General features: G+C 36.5%; 1 protein-coding gene across 5 annotated transcripts in view; it reads right to left on the reverse strand.

The window, feature by feature from the left end:
- The window catches only part of LOC121314106 (WW domain-containing adapter protein with coiled-coil-like), a 48353-nt gene that overhangs the window by 17480 nt on the left and 10909 nt on the right, over positions 1–19964 (reverse strand). For 4 of the 5 annotated variants that reach the window (XM_041247016.1, XM_041247015.1, XM_041247014.1 and 1 more), the window contains exons 5-7: positions 7217–7332; positions 6997–7112; positions 6247–6558 (exon numbers count right to left, since the gene is read on the reverse strand). In XM_041247016.1, coding sequence (XP_041102950.1) covers positions 6247–6558; positions 6997–7112; positions 7217–7332 — 544 coding nt within the window. The remainder of the gene's footprint in view (positions 1–6246; positions 6559–6996; positions 7113–7216; positions 7333–19964) is intronic. The other variant, XM_041247017.1, reaches the window with a different exon arrangement.

The following is a 19964-nucleotide window of genomic DNA, read 5'->3' on the forward strand; positions in this document are numbered from 1 at the left end:
AATAAAATACTACAGTAACACTTATCACAGTATAAATCATTCAAGTTATAAATGAAGCAAATACAAAACAGCAGCAAACATGGATTTTATTAATGGTTTGCACAGGGTGTGTTTGAATTTATTTATTTTTTTAAACATAGAACCCTAACTCCAAAACCATCAATATATAATATTCGTTGAAATTCATATTTTATAATTTAGTTTTATTCACAAATAGTTTTCTTTTGTTTTATTACAGATACACATTAGTAACACAACTTAAAACAGATGTATATCAATAACTGTATACATCAAGTTTTAACCACCATTATTTTGGCAATTTCCAGGTTAAAAATGCTCAAATAAGCAATTTGGATGGTTTTCAAAACGATTTCTTCTATATTTATTTAAATACACACTTTACTGTGATTATGGAAAACGGAAACAGTATTTCAATAGAATTGAAATAAAACAACGTGTTTATAGATCACAACATATCATTTTTGTCTCCCCCAATGGCAGCATTATAGAAGCATAAACAACTTTTTTTTTTTTGTTTTTTTTACACAATGGCAGCATTGTAATACTTGTGCAGGCATATCACTTTTTAGAAAAAAAATTGTGTGAAATTTCAAAGCAGACGCATTTCAAACCCTCAACACTAACCTCTATCTAGCACATACACATCAGAAAACTTGCGTCGCAAATTTTCAATCGTGTCATACACAGTATCTTCCCCAGTTTCAGGCATGGGTGTATACCACTGTTAAATGAATCATTACCTGTGAAGTGTAGGTACAACAAATAAATAGGCTGTTTTGACCAGTACCAAACCTGACCCGTCTTCCTTACAACCTGTAACACCAACAAATAAGTGAAGAAATCTGCTCGTTTTATTCTCTGTAGATACACAAGCATTCATTTTTCACTCTCAGCTGTGTATATACAGATGACCTGGTCTGTCAAGCACATTTAGAAATTTAGTTACCATCATTTCTCATTAGCGGCAGTAACGGTAACACAGCCCCCCCTCTAACTGCCCATTTACAGTAAATACTGACCATGCCAGCTATAAAAATACAGTAAGACAAACTATATATTTACACTGCCCTACTACTGTAGGGCTGTCAATTGCACATACAGCAGAGTCTGCATGCTTGCCAAAATCAGACACATTCAACAATAAAGTCTACAGAACTGGCATGTACTTTATACGTTAATATGGAGGAAGCTGAAGTTTCAGTCTTCGTTCAACAAAGTGCAAAATCGATTGTGGGGAAAAAATATCCAACACTAATTTAGAGTTATTTATTATTGCCACTTGTACCGTATTCCTTCGAATTTAAGACAGGAGTTAACCATTTTCTGCTTCTCAAAAAACAGCCTGCATCTTAAATCTGAGTACAGTATAGTGATGCGTGTATTAAAAATCACCAACAAGAGACAGGACTACCCGAGTACACAAACAGCAGTGTGACTAACTGCTAAGAAAAGACAACAAAGGAGTCTGCCCAAATACATAAGCAGCACTGTGACACTGCTGAGAAAATAAACCAAGCTTCCTGAGGAATACCAAGAGAAACGTCTACAGTTTCAGCATTTATATCAAACAGTACCAGCTTGGACAGATTAAAAATGCTGATCAGATCCCTATCGCCATCTTTCTGTTGAGCAGCTCACCAGCTCAGTAGGAGAGTTCATTGAGTCAGCGTTGAGCCAACACTGCTTGTCACTAGATCGTAACAGTGAGTTTAGGAACGATTTTCAGATTGTTGCTTCTCAGCATTGAATTTAGGAACGCAGCCCATGTTCAGTGCTGTTATGGCTGCTGGGTTACATGTTGCTTGATGCCATGTCGTGCTTGCTGTTGCCAGGATATGGGATGGCGTAAGTGAGTGAGTGGTGTGTGTACGACAAAGATGCCATCTTAAGTATACAGTGCGCAGCACAATAAACAAGCTCTGTGGTTAATCTACACTGTTTCGTGTCAGTTTTGAACAATACAACGGCATAATTGAGGTTGCATTTTTGTAAATGCATATTTTTGATTTTTTTTTCCTTCAAATTGGAGGGTGGTAAATTTGGGCTGTGTCTAAATACAAAGCAATAGGCTGTATCTTTCCAAATATGCATGCACTTAAAGAGGTTTAATCCCAATGACCACCTGTACACCGTGAATAGGTGGAACACAGATGTTTCAAGCCTCAATGCTGAGAAGTCGCTAAGGAACATGCTGTGTCTCCTACTGTCTGAAAGAGACCTGTGCGATTCTCTGGAGCATGACTATAATTGCAATATTCAACAGCAAGCTTGACGCCTTATCTTGTAAGGTGGAGTGCGGACAAGAGGATACTAGCTAGGCAATGGAAAGTCATTTACTAAGTTTCATTTTATTTAATATTTGCTTAAAAATGTAACATCAGTGTATTCTCACTTCGGCTTTTTAAACTGTATTCACTGTGGATATATGTACATTTATCTACTACAAACATTTTAAATGGATTTAAAGGGAAAATATTTGAGGGGTTTTAATTTTTTTAAATGTAAACTATCCCCTGTGAAATGTAAACTATCCCCAAACTAAATTGGGGCCCACCAACATTTCCAAGCCTAGTTCTGCCACTGGAGTAGCCTGCGTTGCAGATTTTTTTTTTGCACACGTAGTACATAAAGCCTACCAATTTTCTTGTTAAAGTTTTCAGTTTTTGGATATGATGGGGGTTTTTCTGTATGTTTTCTTCACAATTAACAGATCATTTCCTACAAGTGCTTACTGTAGGTACATATTTATAATTTTATTTAAAAAAAAATTCAGTCCAATCGCATTTAAAAATAGATATCCTATTTTCTGTTTTTTGATCTCTGTATGCTGCCGATCATACTTGAACAGCATGTTTTATTGTGTTGGTTGTATGTGAAATTTTTAAATCATTGCCCCAAGTAAATTTTGGTCACACAGTCTCAGAGGGTAAATTTCCTGGTTACATAACTATGTTTTAAACTATTGTATTTACAGTTAAAGATCATAGCATCAGTAATGAAACAAATTTAAAATTAGATGGACGTAGTAATTGTGTCAATTTAATATGTGATTAAAACCGAGATTTTATATATATATATATATATATATATATATATATATATATATATATATATATATATATATATATATATATATTTTAAATCTCATTATTATCGCGATTATTTTATTTAATTGACAGCGATAGATAGAGATATATAGCTATAGAGATAGATAGATAGATATAGATATGAGCTACTCCTATTACTGAAGCTGGTCAGAGCCAAAACTTACAGGGACCAAGTCGACTCTTATATGAAATGGATACGAACACACCATAGTTCGGCTCTACTACATGCTGAACTTCAATGTTAGTTGTTTGTTTGGCTTATCCAGCATGGTGCCTGATTTATCACCATTGACCAACGATACCATTAATCATTTTCAACAATCAGAAATCATACAAGTGAATAAAACAAGTATGTTAGTAAAATGTATTCCCTTCCACAGCTGCATGAGAAGAAATCAGTTTTATGCACAAAAACAAAATTGACAGACAATTTAAAAGTGGCACTGAAACAGTTAATGTTCACTGGACACATCCTGTAACTCGTGCAGCAGGGTAAGAAACTAACAAAATTGTAACTTTTGAAACTTACTAGTCTTTATGTGACGTGCCTAAGTTGGAATCAACAGCTAGGAGTCCCAAAAAATATTAGGCTTACATTTTATTTTCCTAAAACAAATAAAAAAAAATAAAATACTAATAAAATTTAGATTTTGTAAAACAAAAAAATATAAATGTATTATTTTTTAAAGACACCTTAGTAAACGCTCCTAAAGATCAATCAATCAACTATTTGCACCTTTTTCTGGTTGATTACTGAGCAAATACTGTACTGTGTGCTGAGAAACTGACACTGACAGCGCCAGACGGGGCGACAGGAATCTGCTGTGTCACCTTGCAAACCACGAAGCTCCGCCCAAAATTGACACTGATAAAAAATAAAATGCTTATTTTATTGCTTCTTACAAAAAATGCTGGCTGGTTTGTGGAGTTGGGGGATACAGCCTGTGAGTGATTAAATAACTATGAATTACTACCTACAATAACTAAATGTACTCACGTACACACACAGTCTTGACTAAAGTGCCAAATTAAAGGCATTTCACTGTAGCCCTCAGGATTAAATTGTTAGCTGGGTGGCTAGGTTTTTTTTTTTTTTTTTTTTTTTTTTTTTTTAATTAGCAGTGGGGGAATTCTCTTTAGCAAGTACAGTAGAATTTGCCAGGTTGGATACCGACAGCATAACAAATACAAAAAAAAGGCAGATCTTTTCAAAACAGCTGGGGGACTTTGTATAAATGGATCTGAATATAAGAAGAATCGCCCTTCAGTTTTTCAGAGATGCCAGTGAGTGTTTTACTTTTTAAAACGCTGCTTGTAAAGCATCCACACTACAGAACAGGTGATTTATTTGCACTATGCAGGACCTTATTTTTCCTCCACTGGTGCTTGAGTCCTGGAGCACTCAGTGCCTGGTTTCCAAACAAGCCAATTATCACTCACTTTGGTAAATACAGTGTGAATAAAGCTATTCAGTGTGGGGTGCATTATCATGCATCACCATACAAATCACATAATCATTCTGAACACCATAGTGTGGCACAATAAAATCAGTGCACCATAATATGCCCCCTATTTTGCATGATAATGAATACAACTGCAATAGTAAATACGAAAATCATCAACGTGCACACTAATTGTGTGCCACTTCGTAAATGAGGCCCTTTATTTCTGAACGGTAGAGTATGTGCCATTAAATGCAGATTTAATGGGAGGTATAAGAATTGCCCTTAAAATATATTTATGGAAACGCTAAGGTTTCCCCACAATTTAAATACCAGTACCAAGGCAAAGTTTTGCTATTAAAAGGGGCTAATTGTTTTTGTACGACATCCATGATCAAACAATCTAGGGACTCACAAAATACATGAGTATGAAATCAGTAGGGTATTGGCAAGTGTCTCATTTGCTTGTGCTCATTTGACTTTTGGTCAAATAAGCGTCAGACCTGTTTTGCTTTTGTTTCTTATATATGCTATAAAAAACATTTCTTTAAAACAAAATTACAAAATCAGGGCTCCAGACACAGTTGTTGCCTTAGGAGCCAATGGCTCCTCAGTCAAAGCCAATTGCTGGTGCCACTTCAGGAGCAAGCTGGTTGCTAACATATTCAACTACTTAAAATACAGCAACTTGTTAAGACACTAAAGTGATACTAAAACAGCAATTTAACATCTGTACTTGCTTATTTTTTTCTGCTGAATGGCTAATCTATGCAGTGGATGACTGCAATGAACTCTGCATGTTTATATTTTTCAAGTGTCATGTCTGGAATTTATGACGGCACCGCTAATTGTGTACAGTGTAATATGGGAAACAGCATGCTGCAGTGCAGCAGCTCCCATGCTCAGTACCAGTGAAGTCCTGATCTGACAGCATGTCACACAGACAGCTCTTATGATTACATGCTACTGTTTATTTTTGAGTAAAAATAAAGTTTAAATTGCAGCAAGTTGGTTCTGCTATGTACAATATTAAATACTAAGTCAGGGGTGGCCAATCCTAGTCACGGACAGCCGCAGGGTCTTCGTTCCAGGTTAATTCTCAATTACTTCCCCTTACAGACTGACGTCATAGCGCATTCACAAATACTGACACACTGTTTTAAAATGGGAGAGGCAGCTTTCTGTTACAGGTGCCAATGAGCCTAACCCCTACAAAAACTTTACAAATTTTTCTCACACTTGCAACCATTTTAGCCCCAGCCTGGAGCCTGTAAATTAGAGCTTTACACATTTTACACACAGCATGACTCTTCAAGAACATGAGGCGAGTCCACACTGGATTTTAAACCGGTCAGTGCATATCATATTTCAAACCACTTGTCCGAACACTGGACGAGCGAGAGGAGAGTCAAAGAAATCCTTAAGTGCAATTAAAAAACGGGCTGCCAAAGGACTTTGAACACTACACTGGTAATTATGATTTTAATCTTAATTACTAATCTAATGCAGGTGAAGGGACAGGTTTAACTGTACAATGAATTTTGATTGCAAACTTAATTATGTTAACTAGATTTTTCACTTGGATTGTGTACGAAATCAAGCTAAGGCCGCTATGGTAATTAAAATGGCTCGTATTTCCAAATATAAACTATTTAAATAGTCTATATTATACATACCTTTCCTTTCAGATTTCTGTACTGGGGTGGAGGATGTGGGTGGTGGCAGTTTCGATAAAGTAGCAGCTCCATTTGCAGCAAAGGATTTCTTTGGCTGGTGACCAGGTAGTAGAGTAAAGGGACTAGAAGAAACAGTGCTTGGGGCAGAAGCAGCTGGCAGAACCACTGGTTTGCTGTTGTGCTGTTCTGGGGCAGCACTGCATTGAGTCTCTGCTCTGGGCAGTCTGTAGTCGCTGTCATTGTGTCTGCTTGTCTGAGACAAAATATTCTGAGGGTGCGCATTACCGGCCTCACTGGAATGCTTCTCTTCCACTTTAGTTCACGTTCAAAGTGATGTTGCAATGAAAATAAAGGGGAAACGTAAACATTAGAATGGTGTTCACAGTAGCGACGGCCTACAGAAAGTATCATGCCACCTACTGCTGTCTCACAACAAGACGCATGTGTTTTGCTTTATTAAAAGGAACTTTATTAAAGTCTTGATTCTTCAGTCCCCTACTACAACCTCTGTCCTCAACACCGAGGCCACCAAACTTTCAATTTAAACAAACCTTGCAATCTTCAAGAGGGTCAAGGAGTATGTCAATCATTACCAAGTCACACAGATATTGAAACATTATCTAGCAATCCACTTCACCAGTGCAGTTCCACCAATGACAGCACATCAACAAAAACCACTGTATTCTGTGAAATGAACGGAAGTGACCACTTCTGCCTACCAACTGTATGCAAAACTAACCAGTTACTTACTTCCACTGGAAAAACCACTCGTAGCAGTCGCTTGCATGGCTTCTCTTCTGTAATCCCTATCTTTTGGGAAACTGTTAACGACTGCCATTTTTGTAGCTTCTTTTTGCCTCTGCTCTCTGATAAGGAAACAAAAAAAAGACAATTAAAAATGTAACTATGTAGTCTCTTTAAAACACCATAAGCAACATGTTGATGATAGAATAGTTTTAGAATGAAGTACCTCTCCAGCCACTCTTTGGGTTTTTCCCACTGTGAAACCTCTGTTCTGCAGTTGTAATAGTATTTCTTCCCAGATGAGCTAATGTGTTCTGACCAGTCATCTGCAGGTTCAAAATGCTGCAAGAATAAGGAGATGTTTTGTAATAAAAGGTTTAACACACACATTAGGTTTAACATCATACAGCAACATTTGTACAGTTTCATAATAAAGTGGCTTCTAATTAGTTCTGACAGAAGTTGTAGATTGTCTATGGCAGAGAAACGCAAACTGTGGCCCGTTATCGTCTGACTGTGGTCCAGTGTATCAATTCAATTTTCACTTACGAATATATCGCAAATATTTCTCAACTTTGCTGACTTGCTTTTTCAATTTTTTTGTATACAAAGCAGTATACCGTTTTAAATCGTACTGCAGAGGTATTTGCTTCTCATCAGCTTAAGTCTCCAAATAATTTAATTAGTTGGAGTCTTCTCTCATTTTCAAATGCACAAACCCGCTGCATTGAATGAATCAATTCAACATAGGTTTGTCGCTCACGTCACTGCCCTGTGCCTTTTGCTACCTGCTAAACTCACCAGCTAAAATAAAAACCACTTCATCAAGTAGATATTTCATTTGCTTTGTATTATTGTGCAATGCATGTGTATATGGTAACAGTAAGATACTAATGCTTTGTTTTTAATTGTTTTCTATATTTGTTTGATGTGTATCATGCAATACAAAATAAAATTAACAGTAATTCTAAAGCAGAATTGCATACAAAAATTGTTATAAACACTACGTTAAACTAGTTTCTGGATATGCAGCCCGTGATCAGAGTTTGGTTGCGTACCTTTGATCTATAGAACCACACAGCAGGTACACAGAAGGCTAACTAGAATTTTAAACCTCCAAGCTTTCACCCCCCAAATTAGAGCGTTTCACTGCAGGGGACTACTGTACAACAAGATACATTCAGTTAGAGGTCTAGCTTTAGCTTTTGTTTTATATATAAAAAGAAAAAAAGTAAAACTGTAGAAAAGCAAACCAAATCTGAATTACTCATTTTAGTAAGTTCTAATGCGTAGGTCCCCCTCTACTGAAACGTAAACCTCAAAACAAGGATGTTAGTTAATATGTCATTTTTCTGCCATGGTCTTGATCTGAAAGGGTAACTGCTGTTTTTAATAATCTCACAGGATAACAGTACAGGTAGATCAGTAGATCAGAAACTTCTCTAACAATCAGCAAGACACAAGTTTCAGAAAAGATCCCTTAGAAAAGTGAATTATTCTTATTTAATCATGTAGCTGACGCTTTCATCCAAAGTGAACTAGGGGTAAACTATGCATCACATTGCTTGCCGTAATGCCTCATTTAAAAAAAAAAAAAAAAAAAAAAAAAAAAAACCCACACCTTAAGCAAAAGTTGCCTGTAACAGCAAAAGTTGCCTGTAAGCCTACCCGTCAGCACCAGCACATCTGATCTACAACCCATTCACAAAACTTCATAGCATCACCTGACCCATTCTCTGTTTAATCTCATCCTGCGTGAAAATGACTCATTATCATAATGTATTATTGTTGCCATTCTTTTTACTGTGCACCTCCCAGCACTAAGCCACAAGAAAGACGCACTGTATCATCGGTTAACCCTTTGCGGTCCTATGTTGAACCAGGTCCGACATTACAATTTTCCCTTTCTAGTCCGATGTCTGTGTAAAGCACAGGTCTCTAGTTGTTTTTTCTCCAGAAAAACAGAGAACCTTTCAATGGCCGAATGAAACAAAGAAAAAAAAAAAGAAGGGGAGGGGGGGGGGGGCATATCTCATAGCCCCATCCACTACAGAGAACATGGACATAACAAAGGAGGTAGCTGCTTCTGCATCCAGCGCTCAAATATCATGGACATTTGCAGAGCTTTTTGAGATGTTATAGTAATAAAATAATGACTTGGATCGCATTATTGAGGAGTTTGGTGATAAACACGAGTGATCAGGAGAGGATTTATCAGTATGCACTACTATGAAGAGGTATGTGATAAATACAGCGAACAAGGGGTGGGGCTGGGCTGTAGATACAGTACTGAGTGTCCTTTTGCAATTCAACAGCTTTTAAACCTGTTTTAGTCTGGAAAAAAAAAAAAATTAAACAGCACGTGTGAAAATGAATTGGACCTGATGCGCCTGAGAAACTCTGAATAAATAGACGGCAAAGGGTTAATGGCGGACAAACAGGAGGGATGTTGTTAGACTGAGCTCAGTATGACCAAGCTTCAAGGAAATTTCAATCACACGTTCACTAGCAGTGTCACTGATTTTGTTGTCCGCACACCATGTTCTCTCAGATGTTTAAAAAGAAAAAAAGCAAGAGCTGTAAAGCAGCAGCAGAGTGTTCAGGTTTACCTAATGCTCAGGTAAATAATGGTTGCACAACAAGTCGAAACAGACAATAATAGTATTAATATGAACTTCCAGTTGTCACGTACTGCAGAAAGGACAAGATTAGACAGTTAAACTGAATTGAGAATGAACGGGCTTAAAATGGCAATACTTAAAATGCAACAGTGCAATATACATTCTGACTCCTTTCATGTCTTCAGTGTATATAAATTGCTAATTTATATAGACATTTCAATGTCTCTTGCTGTATTGTAATTTGTTACACACAATAGGTAGATAATTATCAGTTTTGCTCATTATTACACCGAAAAGCAAAAAAAACAAACAAAACTGATTAAGTAGCTATGACATGGTTCAAGTAGCAGCTCCCTGTGTTATGAAACGAGTAGAAGAGAACAAAACACAATCTTGAGAAGTGGATTTATTTCTGTTTTCATTTATTTTTGTGTAATACATTCACTATCTTGCATAGTTCTGCTTTAACTAGTAAAACACGTGCTTTCATCAAAGGGGTAAGAATATGTATGTTTAAAAACAGCATAACCCCCCACCACCCCCACCCCCCCGAATAGAGTGTCCAGCAGTGCACCACAACAAAACTAAATCTTTTGTAACTGTAAATTTCCAGAACTGTGAAACTATAAAAGGCTCTCCAATGCAAACATCTAACATTATACACATCCAGCTGTTCATTGTGATGCAGAGCACTCTCCATTGCCTGACTAAGTTTCTATTTCGACCCTTTTAATATATTTTTGTTGCATCATACAATTTTGAAACAATATATCAAACACAAGTATCTCAACAATTTACTTTAAATTTAGCAAGACATTTATTGTGGCTGCGACTTTGAAACATCCTCCAATCCTATGCAGCCCTGTCGGTTGTTATCATAGTTATAGACTGCATGCTTAACTGGTGGCCTGCATAAAATTGATTTAAACTACTGCATAAAACACTGGCATCTGCACTGACTTCAATTGTATCCATCTTTCCATTCTTGGGAATACCAAATTTTGTTTTTCAAAAATAGCCAACTCTATTTGTTCCCACTTTTTATCAACATATTAATAATTAAATCTGGCATTTCAACAAATATAAATGTTGGTAGTTAAAATAAGTAAATTTAATATTACCATAATTCTTTTTTTTTTGTTGCTGTAAGCACCTGAAGACACTTCAAACCTGTCAATGTTTATAGACATCACTTGGCTCATTGCTGGCCTTAAAATAAGCAGGAAAACCTAAGAATTATATTACAATAGTTCAGAAAATCAAGTGTCCAGCACAGCTGTAAGAATCATATTTACACCGTTCCACCAACACAGTAGTTCAGTCTACAAATAAAAGGTGGTTTGAAAAGACGTTTAGCTTATTGCTGGCATTTACAATAACAATAAAAATATGAAAGTTTAGTAACAGTCCAGCAATGTCATGTGAGAGTAATCCTATGTACAGTACTCCAGAAATTAAGTTTAGCATTATAATAACCAGGATAAAATATAAAACACTGATAAAGGCATGCTGACTGACTTGTTGCTCTAAAACAGGTTCACGGCTATGTATTACCCAATTGTAATTTAAATAGCGCCTCTTTCAATGTAAACACATACTTAATTGTCTTGACTTTCTTTCCTAATTCTGCAGTGTTATTTGCACGATTTAAAAGAGGCGTGTCTCCAGACAGAATGTCTTTATGAAACCAATGGTGTGTGGTGTAGTGACTACATCCTTTACACAGGCATGTGATCAATTTCCTTTAAGGATTGTAGAGCTAGAAAAACAGTTTTCACCTCATTTCTTCATTGGCAGAAAATATAATTCAATTAAGAAACGGACATGGTTTAAAAAATTGCTAATTACAGCTTCATTAAAAGGCAGGTAGCGTGAAACGAAATAAACTAAAATATGAAATAAGCAATTAATTTAGCTTACTTCAGGAAAGCAACGCCTTGAGCGCAGTACCTTAGTGAAGTCACATGATGAATAAACTCGCAAAAAAAACTGGCCATGGTATGTCTTCAATTACTATACACTTAAAATGTGTATTTTAGACTGATGTGCAGATTACATTTTTACCAGTTTCAAAATGCTTTGATTTCTGAAATGGTTGTTTTTTAAAAGGGAAATAAAACAAAAACCACCAGTGTGCGAGTATTGTGATTTTTATTTAGGTTCACGGGAGAATTTATAGTTCTAAATAATGCCGGAAGATTGTGCTTCACTGATTTTAGTATTCAATTATATGACAAGTTAGAAACTGTCAGGTTCATGAGCAGCACTCTCTAGGCAGAATTGCCCAACAGCTGCTTCGCCCCCCTGTACCAGTAGATTCGCTGGTGCCCGAGCAAACTCTACACTAATGTGATGTGTATTTTCAAATAGGGAAATCAGAGAATCAACTGCAAGACAGACGAATATGCTTATGTTAATGCTTTGTAAGAATGGGGGAGGGAGGCTGAAGTCTCGATAAAGATTGATATTTATGATAACTTGCACAAGTTAGTAAACCGAGTGCAAAGGTTGTTGCCAGTTACTGCGAAAAATGCGTGCATTTTAGCCTTAGAGGGAACACTGAACAGTAGTTAGCAAACAATTCAGCAGACACTGCAGTTTGAACAACTCATTTGACCACTATCACTGTCAAGCTTCAGCCATGCAAGGCTCGCAAAAAATCGATAGCCCGACATTCCGGGACAACCAAAAAAAATCTGTCGGACAACGTGTTTTTTTTGGCTGCTTGCCCGACTGGAAATCCAATTTTTTACTTCTCAATCGAGATTCCGCTCTCAGATCATCCCAGTAAAACACGTTTAGAGGGATCAATGTTTTTCATTGGTAAAACTTGAGCGATTTCCAGGTTGACATACACAATGCTTGGGACCAAATCCCGCAAGGACTGCCCCGTAACACCCCTGACAACTCAAGCAATCCTATCCAGTCAACGCACTGGTATGTGTCACATAACTGCCTGCTCCAGTGACATGAAAGGTAAAATGGAAACGACAGCCAAAGTATACGCTTTTATATTGAAGTCTTTTTTTTTTTTTTTTTTTTTTTTTTAAACAAAGCTAGACTGGAATTACAAGCTACTGTACTCTGCTCACTAAGAATCACATTTTGTTATCTTGTTGTTACCTTTATTAAATCGTTAATGTTATTCCCCAACCCAGGAAAAAAGCATCCCCATAGCATGATGCTGCCACCACTATGCTTCACGGTAGGGATGGTGTTCTCAGGATGATGTGTGGTGTTAGGCTTGCGCCAAAAAAGCTCTATTTTGGTCTCATCAGACCACAGAATCTTCTTCCACTTGGTCTCAGTCTCTCACATGCCTTCTGGCAAACTCTAGCCAAGATTTGTGGTGACCAGAGCTTATTAGTGTGTCATAGCAAAAGTTATGCAATCAATTATTTTTTGTTTTACGACACTTGCACATTTTAATATATAACAAGTGCACATCTTATTTTTCACCTCCCATAGTGTTCAACATTTAAGAGAGAGTATAAAGAAGTTTGGATCAAAATCTAGTATCATCCCTTACAAAAAAGTAACATACTGCAAGTATACTTGTGCCAAAATTGTCTGGTTTTAGTATACTTTTGGTACCATTATACTATTCTATTATGGCACAAGTATACTTGCAGTATACAACTTTGTATATTCTTTTTGTAAATAATGCAACATAGTTCCCAAATATTGGATATTTAGATTGTATCTTTCTTCTCTTTTGCATACCTGCATTGTCTCTTGCTAGATACACACCTCCAGATTCTGACAAATACTTTTAGAAAACCAGGAGCAACTTCTGCTCTGGATCAAAAAGCTATAATACTCTGAGGCTGCCCATCTATGTGGATAACTCAAAAAACTAGTAGAAACTAATTAAAACACAAGTCTGGGAAAAACAAATGGAAGTTTGGAAAAGTATGGAATTTTGATGTTGAAAAAGTGTACGAACCCCAAGATACTGTACCTATATTGGAGTACAGTGTACTTTGTACAAATCACAGTCTATAGGTCAATTATGGGCAACTTGACTTTTTTTTTTTTTTTTTTTTGGCAACCAAATGTCTACAATGGGCTGCCGGAAGGGCAAGTACCACTACTAAAATTTTGCAAGTCCTGCCATGGGTAAATCTTCAGCCAGTGTGCCTGAAAAGCTATCTAACTTTCCCTTCACTGGCATCGCTTATTTGTGATGATGCATCACTAAGGCTGTATCTAAGCCTCTAATCCAATTTATATATCAGTCAGTGGTATGTCACAGTTTAGTTTAAAATAAATAAATAAAACACCCCGAATACTTATTTTTTGCCAAATTATGCTTTGTATTTATTCATTATAAAAGTTGTTATTTTTAAAATTGGATTTTATACCATTGTATTTTTACAATAGAAAAATGACCTATATTTTATTTTTGTAACTTAGTCTGTGAATCACTCAGAAAACTGTCTATTTGAATTAATTTCATCAACATAACAGCCTTTCTTTTTTCATTGTTTTATGAATGAGTATAAAATCGCCTTGGTGCCTTTAAGTTGGATTTATGTTTTGCCTTTTTGCACCCTAGAATGCCATTGAATACCCTGAATTTTCCAACAAAGGCAACATTGCCTTGCTTTTCATGACCTTAACTTCATGCCCCGAGTCACTTACAATAGGATCTCTGTTTCATGTCTCATCCAAAGGACGAGGCACAGGGAGGTTAAGTGACTTGGTCAGGGTCACACACACAGTGAGTCAGTGGCTGAGCTGGGATTGAAATGGGAACCTCCTGGTAACAAGCCCCTTTCTCTAATCACTGGACCAACTAAACCCAAAAGTTTGTGGGAATGCCTTTTTCAAAGCGAAAGTATGTATCTGAAAAGATTTTGATCTAAGCCAAATGTTTTGTCTAACCTCCTCGCTCACTGTCTGCAACACAGAACACTTGATTCCAGAGACTGTCAGTCTGCAGCAGATTGTTTTTCAAATATAGTAGAACCCGACATACCTAAAGCAATTGGTTCCAGGGGACCATCAGATATGTGAAAATATAATTTCAGGAGGGAGTTCTTATACTACTTTGTATTAGCAGTGTATAAAACACCAATGCACAGCACGGTATGTATACTATACAACCAGTGAATTATTGCAAATATTAAAAACAAAGCACTAATACAGTGTTTGGTAATTTACAAAACAGCATTCCAAAAACAATTACCACTGTACTCTCAGTCCTTGCCAAAGTAAATCAACAGTTGTTTTTGCACCAAAAGTGAAGACATTCAAAAAATAAAAATCAAAAAGGTGTGCTGGAGCGCTCCCGTGTTGCGTTTTTAAAAGCAAAATTTCAATAACCGAGTTAAACATTTATGGGACTATTTTCCTAAAGCTTCTCAGCTGAAGGATACCCGACAAAGCATTACAAGTTCAAGGTAAATCTAGGTTTTAAAGTGTTGTTTTAAAGAACATTTTTTCAAATTCTCTAGTAGCGATAGTGCCCTCTCGATGAAGGCTCCACCATTGAATTTGATTTTAATTAGGGCCCTCGTCTTCAGCTTGGGATGCATAGCTCAGGGTTAGAAACTAACACTCGCCCGTGGTGAATTCAAACTCAGGAGGACTAGCTGATGTCTGTGTCTCTCAGTAGTGCTGTGGGAAAGTGCTTAACAAAAGTGTACACATAAAACTCACGTTCACAGGCTTGCGTTTAAATGCAGGAAAATAATTTTCTAGTGGGGTGTAGAAGTGGTGAAGAAACATTCATAATGCTTACAAAGAGTCTCTCAGAACAAAACTTCCCTCATATACCCTGGTCATGCAGAATTTTGCATTATTTTGAAATATGCAAATGTGTTTCATTGAATTTTGTCTGTGTGATTACTTGCATTAAAAGTATTAATTATCATGGTTTAACTGAATGTATGGTATAACCCAAAACATACTTTTTTGAAAAAGCCCAATTGCTTGAACACACACACTTATTTGGTAGGTTGACCTTCAACACTAGAACCGCCACGGCAGTCATTTTGACAGTTCTCACTTTTAAAATTTAAGTTACTGTGCGTGTGTTAATGATCCGCGGTTATCTGTTCTTGACTTTTCCTAAATACACATATTAAATACCTTGACGGCGTTTGAAAGTCAAAAATCGCAAAAATAAAAGTTAAGCACTTCTACCTAGAACCGCCAAAAGTCATTTTGAAGGCTTGTTACAATACATGCTTTTTTTGTCAATATAACCTACAGTATGCTATATTTTATATGTATTGAAGAGGCAGCCAATACCCAGGTCGGCACTTGCAGGGTTAAGGAGGATTACGTGATGTTTTCAAGGCAGGATGGTGCAAGATGACCATATTGCTCTTGAAGTCTAGATACGTGTCATCCAAATCTATTATAATCTTATCAATTTCTTGGAGAGGTGCCATCTGGCTGTCTACGTGAGCATATAGTCTGCTGTCTTACAATATTACTATTACAAGAATTTTTCGAGAAATCTTGAGATTTTTGCATTTTGATTTGAGAGCAATCACAGATATTTGCTTGGGCATCAGAAATTTGGAACAACTTCATTGAAAACAGCATTGCTGGTTTCAAGCTAAACATAAAACACTACATGGATAAGCAGCTGTTTGACAAAAGCACTGTGTCGCTGGACACAATAGCCTACATGTCAAACAAACCTGTCAAATTTGGGATCAATTCTGGCTGGCAGCGGACCCTACCGCGACCTGTGCAAAGAGGACTCACCCTGCAGCTGGTCAGAGACTGGGGACAATATTGTACTTAGGAAAAGGGAGGAATGTTACCAATGACATTTCTTTTTATTTCACAGTAATTAGCAAAAACAGATGAAGAAAAAAACAAAACAAAAACAAACCTGACTGGTAAGTACAGTGCGCATCAAGCGACACACGAAACAGAAAACAATGCCAGGTAACTAAATGTAATAAAAATAAAACTTCTGACACCCATGTCCAGTGTGGAAGAGCAGTATGTGGTAAATGCACACAAGCAGTTGATAAGCGTTACATCTGTGCGGATTACTCTAATATGGTGGCTACTTTGAAGTATGTTTCCCTGATTGAGCATTCCTGTTACACAATGTGAACAGAGATTTTTTTTTTTTTTATAAATTATTTTGATTTTACAGTTGTGTATGTAGGCCTACATATAACCAGTTTACAGCTGGTTACACAATATTCTCTTTTGAAATGTTTATTTTATTTTTTCATTTTTTGAAGTCATGCTATGCAGTAGGCCAATGTGAAAAAAAGGCTATGTTTTTGTAAATTTTTTATAATTTTGTATGTGCATATAGCAGTTTACACAATATGTTTTGAAATGTTGATTTTATTATAGTTTCTCATTTTTTACATCATGCATTATATGCGCTAATTTTGAAAATAAAGCCCTGGCTACTCACTTCAGCTATGTTGTGTTGACGCTTATACGGTTTTGATGTCTAAAATGTAGAATTAGTTTAATACCAAAATTTTACATTTAAAGTACGGCTACGAATAAATTAATAGTGTACTGCATCTTAAGTGTAACAGTAATTTACAAAAATGTGGGGATTTATACAGTTTTTTTACTAGATTTGAACAGAAGTGATATTATTTATTGGATATGCATAATCCATCAACTTGTGAAACTATTAAAACATGAAGATTGACAAATGTTTATAATGACAGAAATGAAATGGTTATGAGATTATACAATATTGTAAAATACAGACTGTAAATCTCATGGCAATGTGTATGTATCAATTAAATTATGTATTTAATTTTCAGTAAGCGTAATGCAGGGCAAGATGTTAGAAAAGGAAAAATAGCTGTACAATGTTTTAAAAGTATATAATGGAAACAAAAGTCTTTGCAGAATTTGATGGAGCCTACTGTAAATATAGTATGCATTTTAGCAGACATTTTTGAAAAATAAAAAAAAATCAGCAGTTAGAAAAAATAGTCAAGAAAATCAAAATTCCAGTAACAGCTGGCAATGATTTAGTATCTGTGATTCAAACTAAAACACCTTTACACCAGTTGAATTCAGCTTAAAGGAAAATTGCAAAAAGACAGGCAGAAGACATTTTTATATTTGAATAACTAAGTACTGCTTATTACAGTTGTACTCTTAGTATGTTCCTTAAATTTACTAGCAAATGTGTTCCATACTGCACTGAAAAGGAACACTTCCTTATAGTATGTTATATATTTGTTGAGGTCACAGAACCTTTTCTGTATCTAAGAATTTAGTGAACCAGTCAAGCTACAAGGCTACAAATACGCCCCTGTTAATCACTGACTGACTGTGTTCACTGTTAAATAAAACCAAAACCCTACAAGTTGTATTATTTTTTGTGTGCAAGTTTTGTGTGCCAGTGAGGGGGAAAATACATGTTTCTAGCATTCTGTCCCTTGGACAAGAAGTTTTTCAAAAATTGCACACCCCTGGAGCACTAATGTTTATTGTTACTTTACTACAATAAATTAAGCCTAATATTTTAGGAACCCCAACAGCTGTTGACTCCGACTCCGGAACATCACATAAGGACTTGGAAGTTTCAAAAGGTACTAGTCCTTAGGCCTACTACCAAAATTGTTAGTTTCTAACCCTGTCATAGCCCTCCTTTCTCAGTCAACTTCCACATGGTACAGCCTTCATTAACAGGCATGGTAGCTTAAAAAACATATCAAAAGGTGGTAAAAATAAAACAAACCTCCGGTTCTTTTTGAATTAGCAGTGCATGCCGCTTAACTTACCTACTCTACGAGATTGCTCACTACTGCAACACGTTTTCCAGCTAATCAATGCAAAGCACAAATCCAACCCCAATCATGTACAACATAAATCATTTAGCGGTACTGCTAAAATGTATTTATAAGCATGCACATACTACAGTCCCAAATGAAAGCTGTATCTTATTTGTATGGTAAAGTTTAATCTCTTCACATCTAAGTTACACTCACATGAGCTTCCAATGAAATGACAAATATTTAATTATTTTTCCTTAAGTGCATTTATACTTGAGTATCCACATTGAGACCATTGTACAAACAGTCCCGAATGCAAGCGTATGCACTGGTTTCACATATGCCCTTTACTGTATATGGTAATGAAATACAGTAATCCGTCCTGATTGTGACCCGTCACAATCTCTTCAGCAACGTCAGTTTATTATTGAACAAAGATTAGTTCAGAGATTGTAGATCCTACCATAGTATCAGTACAATATGCTGTACATGCTCTGTGCGCAACCATTGCTGGTAGTGTCACGTGAGCTGTTCAGTGTGCTGACTTTATGTAAATAATTCCTGTTCGCCTGCGGGGAGAATTGCTTCAACCTCCGCCTCGATCGCCTGCCTGTCACTCAGCAGTGAATGCATTCAACACGGCAGACGGCTGCTCTGTCACAAGCATTAATACCCTGTATCTTTCTAAACAAGGGACTGGGGATCTCCCTAATAAAAGCTGGATCTCAAAACAATAATTGTGTGAATATAGCAAGTGTTACAGTTGTGTATAATAGTATTTAAAACAGGATTCGTTTATTCGCCTTTTTACATATCCGCCCTTAGTCTGGTTCCACCAAAAAATAAAAATACACACTTGATTCTCAGTGGTGTATTACAAAATAAAAACAGAATATCTTGTGTGGATTAATTCAAATCAAAATGTGTTGGCTTGGTTGCTACGGTCCTGGCACTGCAGTGTGACAGGGTGCTTATCAGACTCATCAGACTTATCAGTTCACAAACTGCAAAAAGGGCGTTCTAGATGCCTCTTAAATAGCAAGGGGTTTGTTTTTGATTGTGTAAAGTATTCCATAGTAAGTCGATATACAATCATTACCATAACAGTTATGCTACATTGTAAAAATTTCGTATTGTGTGTATCGTCACTTATCGTGATATTACCAATTATCCCAAAACTAAGCTAGAGTATATGTGGAAAAATGTGTCCTCTATATCGAGGGTTCCCCAACTTTCCAAACCTACGACAAAATAACCAAGCCCGGGACCCGCCATCACTGAGACAGTGATCAATATACGGTACCATCAACCAAGAGTGATTTTCTAATGAAGTCCAAGAAAATTGTTCTGCTACCTGTAATTTCTTTGGTTTCCAGAATCCCAATCCCAAGTAGACAAAACCGATGCAACCAAAGGTTTTTTTATTTTTCCCTTTCTGAAGACTTAGATCACACACTTATTCTCTGCCTCTGCATCTGAACATCAGTTTTAAGGCCACACGCAGACCGCACTGAGAACATGACCCTTATTAAAACTTACTTTTACTGTAAACATGCAGAAATCCATTTGGCCAAGATGGTAGTAAGTGAAGCTGAAAAAGCTACAGAAAAATTATACTAGCAAG

Source organism: Polyodon spathula, chromosome 4, assembly GCF_017654505.1.
Source record: "Polyodon spathula isolate WHYD16114869_AA chromosome 4, ASM1765450v1, whole genome shotgun sequence".
Classification (NCBI taxonomy): domain Eukaryota; kingdom Metazoa; phylum Chordata; class Actinopteri; order Acipenseriformes; family Polyodontidae; genus Polyodon; species Polyodon spathula.